This window comes from Dipodomys spectabilis, unplaced genomic scaffold (assembly GCF_019054845.1).
Source record: "Dipodomys spectabilis isolate Male_0828 unplaced genomic scaffold, ASM1905484v1 ptg000096l, whole genome shotgun sequence".
Taxonomy (NCBI): Eukaryota; Metazoa; Chordata; class Mammalia; order Rodentia; family Heteromyidae; genus Dipodomys; species Dipodomys spectabilis.
In genome coordinates, this window is record NW_024870773.1 from 12,217,705 (window position 1) to 12,230,292 (window position 12,588).

Consider the following 12,588-nt stretch of genomic DNA (forward strand, 5'->3'; position numbering starts at 1 on the left):
ATGTATTTAACAGAGAACAGTTACAAGCCACCAAAAAGAAATTAGTCAAGAATTGATTTTGAAAGAACAGCAATCTTCTCTTCAAGATGTAAGAGAAGAAAGAAATCAGAATACTTAATACAATGTCATATTCTTTTTTTTAAATTGTGAAAATACCGTACAGAGGGGTTACAATTACATGAGCACGGTAATGAGTACATTTCTTATCAAGCATTGTTGCCTCCTTTGTTTCTCCTTCCCATCCTTTCCCATCTTACCCCCCCCCCACCAAAGTTGTAAAGTTCATTTTTTGATATAACGTCTTGTACATCATTGTTGTAATGGGTCCACCTGTATCCCTATTTAAACAATTTGTTTTTTTTCCCTTCCCCTCCCCAAATTATACCAAAATCAAATACAGTGAAAACAGGGCTTATACTGTGGGGGAGGGACCAATGTCATATTCTTAAAATAACCTAAGTCAAGTATTGAAATGCCGCATCAAGCTGTAGCCACTTATTTATTCATGAGCTTCTTTCATCTCTTAAGAACTTTCTGATGGAGTCTGTCTGTCTGGCTCTGTAATTAAAATTTTCTGTAATTAAAATTAATCTGTTCACAAATGATAACTGTGAAGGAATTTGAGTACAAAGCTCAGCAAAATGTATGATACTCAGTGTTTATTATAATCGTTCCCAATGAAGAGAAGAAAACATCTCATTAAATTAGAAACAAACTATTTTAAGGTTTGGAAATGTAAATGAAAATACACTAACCAGGAGTGTAAATTAAAGGTGACATGTTAAAAAGGAATCTTGTTTTATTGGTGATATTTATGAACCTGAGCTGATGTCCCAAAAACATGTGGTGAAGAACAGAATAAAATTCTTGCATCTAACATCACGTGTAATGACACACAACTGTAATTCCAACTACTCAATAGGATAGTGGTGCTAAACTAGCTTGAGTAAAGTTAGGCATGGGTGGCTCACGCCTGTAATCCTAGCTACTCAGGAGGCTGAGATCTGAGGATTGTGGGCAGGCAGGGATAGTAAGGAGAAACAAAGGAGGAGGCAACAATGCTTGATAAGAAATGTACTCATTACCTTGCACATGTAATTGTAACCTCTCTGTACGGTATTTTCACAATAAAAAACTTATTAATAATAAAAGAAAGAACAGAGTAAAGTAAAAAGACTCAAAGGGGTAAAGCACTTGCTTAGCAAGCATGAGGCTCAGCATTTAATCTTCAGTGCAGGAGAAAAAAAATCTAGCCTCTTGGAGGAGAAAATAAGGAAAGAAAATTACAGAGTCCCTCTTTTTAAGGTAGTCCTTTTCACCTATTTCTCTTAATTTTTCAATAACTCTGGAAGCTCTAATAACACAGTTTTTTTAGTGGGGGGGGGGAATCAAATCATTTCACTTAGATTCTTCCTAACCTTTCCTTCTTGTCACAGAAGATTTTCTTTTTGCTTGCTCTAAGAAGAGAAATAAGAAACATTTACTTTCCATGTATTCGTTTCTTCCCCTTGGGTTTTCTTGAAGATTGAAAGAAGCTCAAGAAATACCTCAAAAGCAAAAGCCAGCCACACAAAATGTGTGACTTCAAGATTAAAAAAAAAGGATGTGAGGTTCTTATGAAATGATATCTTTATTTACTCTATAGGTCAGTCAGTGGACCATGTCTTCCATACTTCCATTTTTTATTTATCCAGCAGCTGTGCAGTAAGAGACCAAACTTTTAATAAATGTGTTCTTCTCCCAAGCAATGTTTCCAGAATCCTTGCCTGACTTCTTTCTCTGGTTTCTTTCCGGGTGGCCCTATTGTCCCCCAAGAAAAGTGAAGAGCCATAGGTGTCAGTCTTTATGAGTCCTGGTTATCCACAAATAGCCCTTGGGATCAGAGTTCTTCTCTCCCCGTGGCAAACAGCTCAGAAGGTCCCTGCCATCCTGTGGCTGTGGTGCCAGAGAGAGAGTCTCATCTGGGCAGACAGATGGCAAAACACCCAAGCACACTGCTTCCCCATCCTCAGTCTTAAGTTACTCAGTGAGATTCTAGGAGCCAATGTTTCTGTGGGTTTGAATTGATCATAAATTTACAGTATCTCAAACCACACAGCTAGAGAACCAAGGCTATGCAAAGTAACAAGAGAGATAAGAATCCCCTTTGGGAATGTGAATATTAGTGGAAGGTGCATGTAGTTATTTTTTACATCAACCACATGTGTCTATATTACAGAGTAGAATGCTGCAAAATTCTCACAAGAATGATAGAAAGTTGTCTATAAGTCTATAGTTGTTGTTGTTGTTGTTGTTATTGTTGTTAAGATAAGACACAACTCTCAAGGAAATATACTGCATAGGGAAATCAGAATTTGCTTGGAAATGTTAAGAAGCCCTTAGGTTGTTGAATGTGTGCTGAAGGCTTTTGTTTTAAATAAAATCTTCATTTATTTATTCTAGCTGTGATATAAGCTCTGTAGTTTTCTAGGAGAAAATATGGGTATATACAATAAAGGCATATATTTCGCCCCTCTCAAGAAATGCTTAAGACATTTGAGCCACGATATGAACAATGATTTGCATTGAAACATTTGTGTTCAGCCATTAGTGTGAAAACCTCCTTGCAGCTTTACCTTTAAACTGGTATGCATGATTTAAACTGGTATGCATGATTTAAACTGGTACGCATGATTTAAGAGTTGTGAGACAACTTGTTTTCTCATTCAGAGAAATTAATATTTAAGAAAATAGACAATCACACACGTTTTTTAAAAAAATAAAGGAAGTATGGTAGATTTTTGTCAGAGTCACGTATCTTTATCTGTTGGGCTGTTGGTTTCTGCCAGTACGGTACCATTCGAGCCATAGCTCTACTTCTGGCTTTTTGGGTGGTTCACTGGAGATAAGAATCTCACAGACTCTCCTTCTGGGCTGGCTTAGAACTTTGATCCTCAGCCACTTGAGTATCTAGAATTATAGGCATGAGCCACAGTGCCCATATCTTTTTTGAAAAAGCAAGAAAGATAAATGCAAATGCAAGCTGTTCATGAAGTCAGTGCAGATGGTTGATGACTCACCGACAATTGTTGAATTTTCAGTTCTATTTAAAAATTTTTAATTTTCTTTGACCTTCTAACCAAGAAAAAGTATTTAAAGAAATGCCAAGTCCAAGACTGGCAGAGAATGACAGGGAATTCCAAGAGACAAATTTATGAAAAGCAGACTATTCTGTAAGAAGGAATGGAGATTAGATATCTCCCTAGGAGATTGGAACTTTGATTCTTGACCTTGTATAAGAAGACTCACTTGGGACACAAAGAGTCAATTCACTTTTTAACAGTTTATGGGGTGAAAGTTTTCTTCATAACCTTATTTACTAGTCACAAACTAGAAATTTAAAAGCCACCGCCCATGGAAATATTTTGTTCGAAAAGTGCCTGTATTCACAATATGTATAATAACATATATTTTTTGTTAGGAGAAAATATGCAGATAATAGCTTCTGGTAGTATTATTGTTACTCAGATAGTAAAAACAATAGCTTCATGTAAACATGAATACCATTGGGCAGTGATTTTGGCATTATCTACTAAATGTCTTTAATCTGTTTCTTCCCTTGGATTCCACTTTGAGGGATCTCAAAGTAGGACATAATCCATATTGTTGCGTGCATGTCACCCCACATTTCTACTTGCAGCTTATGAAGAAAAACCCTTACTACAGAGTGAAGGAATATAACATGGTGGTTAAGGCTGGTCAACAGAGTTGGATCCTGGGCTCATAGTCTGAGTGTGCGGTAAAAGATGCTGATTCATAATGCTGAGCAGATTTCTTTAGGTCTGTATCTCTGTCTCCTCATCTATGATGAAGACAATGCTAATATCTCATAATATGTTCACAAGGGTTCAATGAGGGAATAAGTGGAAATCACCTCTAGAGTAGATTTTATAAATGTTAGCTATTATCATGAATAGGTCCATAATAAGGCCAATTATAATAGGAAGAAATGGGAAAGAGCACATTTTTGGGAAGAGATGACTATGATAGAAGATTGGTGGTCTGAGTTCTGGTACCTGCGTATGGGCAGAGTCATTAAATTCCCTCACAATATATGTTCAGTCAAATACAGGAATGAGTTTATGCAGGTGTTTTTTGCGATGTAGATTTGACTATGAAGTATAGAAGATACACTTAGGTCACCTTGTGACCTCACTAAAGGTGGATAACTTAGTGAAAAGTAGAATATTTTTCCACAATCAAATATAAGAATGCATCAGCAGCTAATTGATTATATGTGATGTATCTTACATTATATGTGAATCATATCATATGAATAATTCCCCAAAGATGCCCATGTGTTAATAAACTCAAAATCCTATCCATGTTACCTTATATGGCAGAAGGAAGTCTGCAGACTTTGGCATATAGAAATTATCCTAGGCTATTCAGTTGAATTCAGCGTTGGCACAAGGGGCCTTATAGGAAGGAGGCAGGGCTGTTTGAGGTAGTAGAAGAAAATGAGATGGCAGAAACAGACTTGAAATGATATAAGGAGAGACCACAAGCCAAGGAATTTAGGTAACCTTTAGAAAGTAATGGTGGCAAGGAAATAATTCATTCCTGGAATTCCCTGAGGGAATTAGCCCTGCTGAAACATTGCCTGGATAAGGTCATATGTGTTGTGTTAAGCTACTAGACCTTTGGTAACTTGGTGTAGTCATAAAGGATACCTAACACACAATCTCAGGTGGAAAACAGTGGGTTTTTTTTGGTTTGTTTGTTTTTTAAATTTCTGGACACTCATTAGGCCCTTCTGCTTTCTGAATTACCCCCTTGTCAGCAGATGGTGCAATCAGTGTAGAGTTATTGAATGAATAATGAATAAGATAGTTTATAGCCATTTAAGTCAAGTTTACAAAGAGTTCCTAATTGAGCAGGAAGAGGGCATTAAAAAAAGCCAACATCAATTTGCACTGAGGTGAAATCACAGTGATATAAAATGGACAAACATGAAATTATGCATATGAGTTCTCAAAGAAAACTCACTAAAATATGAAGTTATTATTTCTGCATTCACCAGAATTTGGAATGACTTTTTCTTTTGCATTGCAGCCTTGTCCTAATTTTCTGTAATCAACAGTGTCACTTTCACAGTGAAAAAACACATCAATTTCATTTTAAAAAAGCAGACCGCCGTGCAACATGAAATATAAATGCAATGTAAACAATATGACTGTATTCAATCTCCATATTTGCATGCCTATGATTCTAATCTAATTAGTCACGAAGAAAATTCCAAGCTCTGACATTCTAGTCTGTATAGTCATTGTGAGTCTGGGTTGTTTTGTTTGTTTGTTTTGGAGTACCAACATTCACTAGATTTAACAATAGTACTTATCACCTTTCATAATTCGGCTACAACCCAGCCACTGTGAGATGGGTAACAGAGTAGCAGAGTGTCACAGAGGGAGTGATTTAACATTTTCAAGCAATTGACTCAAGGGATGGGTGAAAAGCATGGAGGAAAGAAGACAAAGAGCCTGCAGAATGATGCTACTGTAGTTACATGTAGAATACTCATACACACACAATTCTAGATTTCTACAACTATGGCAGGTTGATCTTGGATAAGTCATTTTACTCCTCTGAGCCCCAGTCTCTCTGCTACCAGGAGATGGTAATAAATTGTCACTAAGATATCACCCCACTCTATCATTCCATAAATACACTGTATGCAAACACACACCAACACATTCCACACACAGGTGGACTTACCTCCATGCTTTGATCGTTAAAGCAAAGGGACGGATTCCAAAAGGCCAATGTAAAAGATAAAATATGTCTGCTCAGGCTGGGAAGGTGGCTCAGTGGTAGAGTGCTTGCCTTGCATGCACGAGGCCCTGGGTTCAATTCCTCAGCACCACATAAGAAAAAAAAGCCGGAAGTGGCGCTGTGGCTCAAGTGATAGAGTGCTAGCCTTGAGCTGAAGAGCTGAGGGGCAGCGCCCAGGCCCAGAGTTCAGGCCCCACGACCGGGCCCCCCCCCCCAAAAATATGTCTGCTCTTTTTCCAGACTGGTTTTGTTGTTAAAATTTCTGTGAACTAGATTTAGCTAGGTACACAATGTAAATTAGGCAAAGTGCACTATGTAATTTGCTACTAATACCAGCATGATCAGTTAATTCCCAGGACTCACAGCACCAACAGCAACAGCCTGATGTCTGGCTGGCCATTGAGACTTGCAGCTTGTCACTTATCAGCTGTTTGACAAACACATTCACAACCCTGGTGAGATGCTCACTTTCTTCTTTGAAAGTCTTGCCCATGACAAAATTTAACAGAGGCTTTTGGATACCGCAAAGCCTGAGACTATGATGTTAAATGAAAATGCCATTTCTGAAATATATATTAAACAAAATCCCACTGCATGTTTGAAATGCCCTCAGATATTTATTTCTTCCAGGAAGTATCAATGGAGTGTCTATTTTTTTTTTTAAGAAACTTAGGATATTTAATCCAGATTTCAAGGACCTTATGAGTCTTGGAGAGAAGAATAAATCATACACCAACTCACCACTAATGCAAACCAGAAAGGTCAATGTTGGAGAAAGCTATGTGTGTATTATTATGGATAGAGCTGCAGAGCAGAAGAGAGGGAGGAAGGTGTTGGGGCTTGGTTACAGGGATTTTTTTCAGTCTAGGTTTCCCCCAGTTCCAACCAGCTAGATATTTAGCTTGCTCAGGTCCCTATGTCTAGCCTCCTTTCTGGCATTGGTCCCAAATCAATATTCTGTCCATGAAAACACAGCACAGGTAAACATGGTACTGTCTCTGAGTATATGTAAAAGAGTGTGTATTTATATAATACACGTACAATTATACTGTGTGCTGAATGGTAACAATGCCTGCCATCTTATTTTTGTCTCTTATTTTGTAGTGAAAATCACATTCTCCCCTCCCCTGTATATTCTGTGAAGATTTTGAGAACACACCCATTATATCATATCATGTACACAGTCAACCCTCAATTTAGTATGCGTTCAATTGATTTATAAATTCATTTAAATAACAAATTAAATTAAAAATAAATCTAAATTGATTTAAATCATATCCTTCTGTGCCTGGGAAGTGCTGAATTTTCCTCCAAGGAAAAGGAACAGCTGGTTAACACACTTAGCATTATCCGATAAAAAGAAAGAAAAAAAAAGTATGGTTTCCATTTTCTGTTAGCTCTGCATACAGCAGATAGCTTGTTTCTTTCCATGCTTCAAAGATAAGGGGACTGAACTCATCCTATGCAAGTAATCTAGCCATCTGTGCGGGCAAGCGAAGTGTGTGAGACCGACCAGCTCAACACGGCCTAGGTCATGGGCTACATATTGCATGCAGGTCATGTTTGCTCAGAGTCAGTTCAGCCACGAGCTGCCTTTCCCAGGCTGTCCTGGGCACTTACCTCAATGAAGAAGATGCTGGCTGCGGACGTGGGATGGTGGTACATGTACACTGTCACCAGGATGGCTGCGGCTACAATGAGCACCAGGATGAGGACACCAACGATGAGGCCGGCATGGAGGCTTCCGCTTTTCTTCTCAGCTGCGCTGTCATCTGTGGAGGCTGAGAAACATCCCCTGTGTCAGGACCTTCATATGCAAACTTTTATGTTTGAATTCTCTCATGCAGGGAGATATATGCTTCTAATATAGAAACCATGAATTTTTTTTTGCCTTTTGTTTTGTATTTCCCTTTTGACTCTTGCTAGCCATATGATCAATGGGAGAATTTATTGGGACAATGAAAACTCCATACTATAAGTTAGTAAAAAAAATAATAAATGCACATTTTTGTTTGTGCCTAGACCAGGGTTTGAACTCGGGGCCTCGGCATTGTCCCATAGTTTTTTCACTCAAGGTTAGCATTCTACCATATTAGCCATACTTCCACTTTCAGGTTTTTGATGAAGTAGAGATAAGGATCTCCTGGAATTTTCTTTCCAGTCTGGCTTTCAACCAGATCCCCAGATCTCAGCCTCTGAGATAGCTACAAAATTACAAGGATGAGCTACCAGCACCCGGATACAAGCTGTGTTTTAATTTCTGGTTCAAGAAACAAAGTCAGTAGTTTACATTCTACAAATACCTTGAAAATAATCTCAAACATTGTTGTACTCTACAATAACTTCAACTTTGATTTTCCATGTTTTTCTTTTTGTTCCTAGACTGGGACTTAACTCAGTACTGGGATTTAACTCAGTACTGGGATTTAACTCAGTACCTCAGGCTTTGTTCATTGACTGGCACTCTATCATATCAACTGATTCTTGCTTCCAATCCCATAATTGTTTTTCTTTATTGGATTGACACAAAATTTGAAACTTCCTTTCTCATTTTCCTGGGAAAAGTTTAAATGTGATAGGTGATAACAGACATTACTCAGAAAGTGTGCATAAGCTCAGTGCAAGACTTTTGAAATCTTTCCCACAGAATTGTTCTTTAAAAGTGTAGCAGAAGGAAGAACATCTTTACAAGAAAATACAATTTAAAAAATAAAATTATAAAAACAGAATACGAGATACTCTGCAGGTTACTAAATATACCAAAGTAAATATATTTATTCCATTTTGTTATTTTTGAGAATTGACAATGCTTTAAAATAAAAATTTAAATACAAAAAAAGCATAGCAGAGACCAGAAGGTTTCTGTTCTTTATTGCTATTTTTGTTTTCTTTTCCTTTTGTCATGTTTGTTAGTTTATCCATCTCTGGGAGGGCAATGGAGGGCACAGAAATGGAGGGACAGAGGGTGAACAAATGCAGCAGTCATACTCACTAGACACTATGTTGAAAATGAACTATACAACTTGTGGGCAGGGATGAGAAGGGGAAAACTGGAAAGAATCAAGGGAAGGGATGACACTATCCAAAAAGAAATGTACTCATGTACTTATGACCCTCTGTACATCACCTTTACAATTACAATTTTGTGTGCGCACGTGTGTGCGCGCGCACACACATACACACACACACACAAGCAATGTAAGTAAAAAGAAAAAGTATAGTAGGCAGGAGCTCAATGACCCTCAGATTGTTTTATCTCCATCTACAGGGAGAATTACAACATATAAAAATATTCCACTGTGCCACGGCTGGCCAGCTATCTTTCTCCAACTTGTACTGAGATGTTTGCTCCTCTAACATACATTCTCAGATTTAGGAAAAGGGGAGATTTAATTTCTAAAACTAGCAACTATTGAACTCCAAAGCAACCAACCAAATAAAACCCATCTCTAAAGTTTTTTCTTATTATAAGATTCTGTAATCTTTGATGATTGCCCAGGCACTAAAAAATCTTAAATTATGTGTAGCAGGTAACTGTATCTTAGCGTATCATCAGATTGGTATTTTGGAATCGCTGGCCAATTCCTTAAGATACACCAAAGTTCCACAACAGTGCTCCTGAGCTTATTAACAATTCACCTCTTTGTTATTCCTTGTTATTTTTCTCCTTTGCCTTCAGGGTTTAACGTTTTATGTCCATTTAACCTTATTTGCTAAATAATTTACTTAAGTTTTTGTTAAAAAAAAAACTATCCTAGTGAGTGGTCAGATAAAGCAAAACAAACCATGATTCCCCAGATTTGGTTTTGTTTTGGTTTTTGGTGGGCTTGAACTATTTTTTTATTTACTTGTTTGTTTGTTTGTTTTTGTTATTTTATTCAGGGCCTGGGTGCTATATCTGGGCTTTTTTTTGGGGGGGGGGCTAGCACTTACCACTTGAGCCACACATTTACTTCTGGCTTTTTGATGGTGAATTGGAGATAAGAGTCTGATGACTGTGCCTAGGCTGGCTTCAAACTGAGATCCTCAGATCTCAGCCTGCTGAGTAGCTAGAATTACAGGTGTGAGCCACCAGTGCTTGGCTGATTTCCCATTTCTTTATACTTATCCTTTATACCTATACCTATACCTATATACCTATATCTAAATCCTTTATACCTATACCTATCCTTTAGATGGCTGTTGTTAAACCTAATTTTTGAAACCCTGAAGCTTTCCCATTCATAATAGAACCTCAATAATGAAAGAATATTAAATTTAAAGAGTAGTTCACAATATAAAAATTGACTTATAATGTGTCAGGCTTATGTGTGTTGCTTTGTAAATATCAAGTCAGCAGCCCTAAAAGGTAGACCTTATTTTCATTCCCTTTACTGTATAGAGTAACAGAAGCATAGGGAAATTCTAAACTGTGCTAAGATTATAAGGGCATTAAGTTAGATCTCACTGGGCTCAGACACAGGGTGGCCTCAGCATCTAAACTCTGAACCTCTGATCAATGTATCTCCAATTAACACTGCGAACTTTGTACTGCTGTTTCCGCTTCTTCCATGTCTTGAGTTCTGGCAGAGAATTCCAAAAGGAAACTGATACTTTCTAGTGAAGAAAAATTCATTTAAAAGGCAGCTAAAGAATTAGCTTGGTGTCCCAAGAGGGCAGAGGCTGAGTTCTTGTCATATCTTCAGTACTAGAGCTTATTCAAATGGGTTACAGCTATTGGAATGACCAGTTCTCTATAAACATTAAATGAGGTTATAATAAATGACCTCATTTGTTTTGTCTTCAGTTACTTTTTGCCTCTTCAATATGATCAACAGCAATTAATTACTCAATAGGGTTCTTCAGAGAACTCAACAGTTAATACACACAGACTTCTCAGGACACTGTTTGGCATTTAATAAACACTTAACTAATGCTAATATATTATTCTTATATCATTATTATATTTTTATAAGAATCAGATTGAGGCAAATCACAGTGTCAGATTCATGACGCCATATAAAACTATGTTTTTGCCCTTAATGTATTTTGATTTTAAAACTCTGACATCATTACTAAGTGTGTTGTGTGTTTACACCATATTGGTTTGCGTGTGTGTGTGTGTGTGTGTGTGTGTGTGTGTGTGTGTGTGTGTGTGTGTGTGCTTAGCTTTATGAATATGACATTCATATTTGGAGGAAAAAGATTAATTTAAAATGTTGTTTTGGAGAAAAGTGTAATAAAAATATCTACATGAGTCAAAAGGAAACTTTGAATGTTGCTTTGGATACATGTATAATTCCATTCATCCCTTCTACCAGCTCTTCCTCTGGTCCTACATCCTCACCATCTCTTCTCCATCTTCATCATTCTCCATCTCTCTTTATTCACTCTTGCTCTCTTTATCTATTTCTCATCATTGGTTTTCCTCCTTTTATTGGTCAGTTTATCCACTGACCAAAATCCATCCATCCATCCATCCATCCATCCATCCATCCATCCATCCATCCATCCATCCATCTATCCATCCATCCATCCATCCATCCATCCATCCTTCCAGAGTACAATGAACAGAGGTAGTCAGCCTCACCTAATTCCTGTATTTTGTCATAAATATTTACTTCCACTATTATTACTTATTATTACTCCCACTATTATTACTCCCACTTATTATCCCACTATTATTACTTATTACTTATAATGTTTTACTTATTTTATTTCCCCTTAAAAACTTTTCTGTTCATCAATGTTTTAGATGTTAAGACTTCAGGTCATGTTTAATGAAAATTTTACAGAGTCTAGTTGGTTGCTAACCAATTAAAATTTCTTGTATGATGATAACTTTAGTAAAACAAAAATGTTGTGGATTCACAAATACTACTAACCAGTAGACAAATACTCAGATAGCTGTGTTTTACATGACTTTATGATGAGTTGTAACTTGAACAAACCATTTCTGGAGAGATATTAACAAAATGAATCCTAAAACAGTATCAAGGTTGTTAATGATTATTTAAAAATATCCCAAGTGATCATTTAAATGATGTGGCCAGAACTGCACACATCATTTTGGAGAACAAATTTCTCTATCTCTGTATTACTTGACCTTTTCTTTTTTTGCCACTGCAATAATTCTAAATTAGTGATTTTTTTTTTGTACAGCACAAGCACTTCACCTCTAGCTGCTTTCTAAGGATGTTAGAAATCCAGAAATCCAGGAAACAGGAATCATGTTGTTATATTGAAAGTTGTTCAATCAGAAGGTATAATAAGCATGGTCTTGATGAGCTTTAATTTCAACTTCTTTCACCATTTGATTTCCAGATTAATATCACTCACCAATTAAATGCAGTACTGTTTGCATATTTATAGGTTTGCATGGACAACATGCAAGGGATTTGGGTGCTAAAAATTATGAGCATGACAAACACAGAATTGAAATCTTAAAAAAATATAAGAAAAATTAGTAATTTCAGTAATTACAGTTCTGTCCATTTACCTAAAGGGCAGAGAGTGCAAATCAATTGATCTTACTCCCTCAGAAAATACATTAAATCATGATATCAATTTTGGAAACAGTCAGTCCTGCAGCTTGACTGAGTGTTCCTTCCAATTGGTAGATGAAAGTGGATCCAAGAAAACTCTGAGGAGTGAGGGTAATAATCAGATCTGGTCAGAAGGCAATAGGATTGAGGCCCTAACACTTATTCTATTTTTAGAAGTGTCTCTGCTCTTCCATTCATGTCCAAAAGCAAACTAATAGAAACAGCTATTCTTCCATCACACAGAATTCAT

The 12,588-nt window shown here is 36.9% G+C and overlaps 1 protein-coding gene across 1 annotated transcript in view; it reads right to left on the reverse strand.

Moving 5' to 3' along the window:
- Plxdc2 (plexin domain containing 2) overlaps window positions 1-12,588 on the reverse strand; it is a 388,918-nt gene that overhangs the window by 15,306 nt on the left and 361,024 nt on the right. Inside the window, exon 13 of the mRNA XM_042685982.1 lies at window positions 7,435-7,595. Coding sequence (XP_042541916.1) covers window positions 7,435-7,595 — 161 coding nt within the window. The remainder of the gene's footprint in view (window positions 1-7,434; window positions 7,596-12,588) is intronic.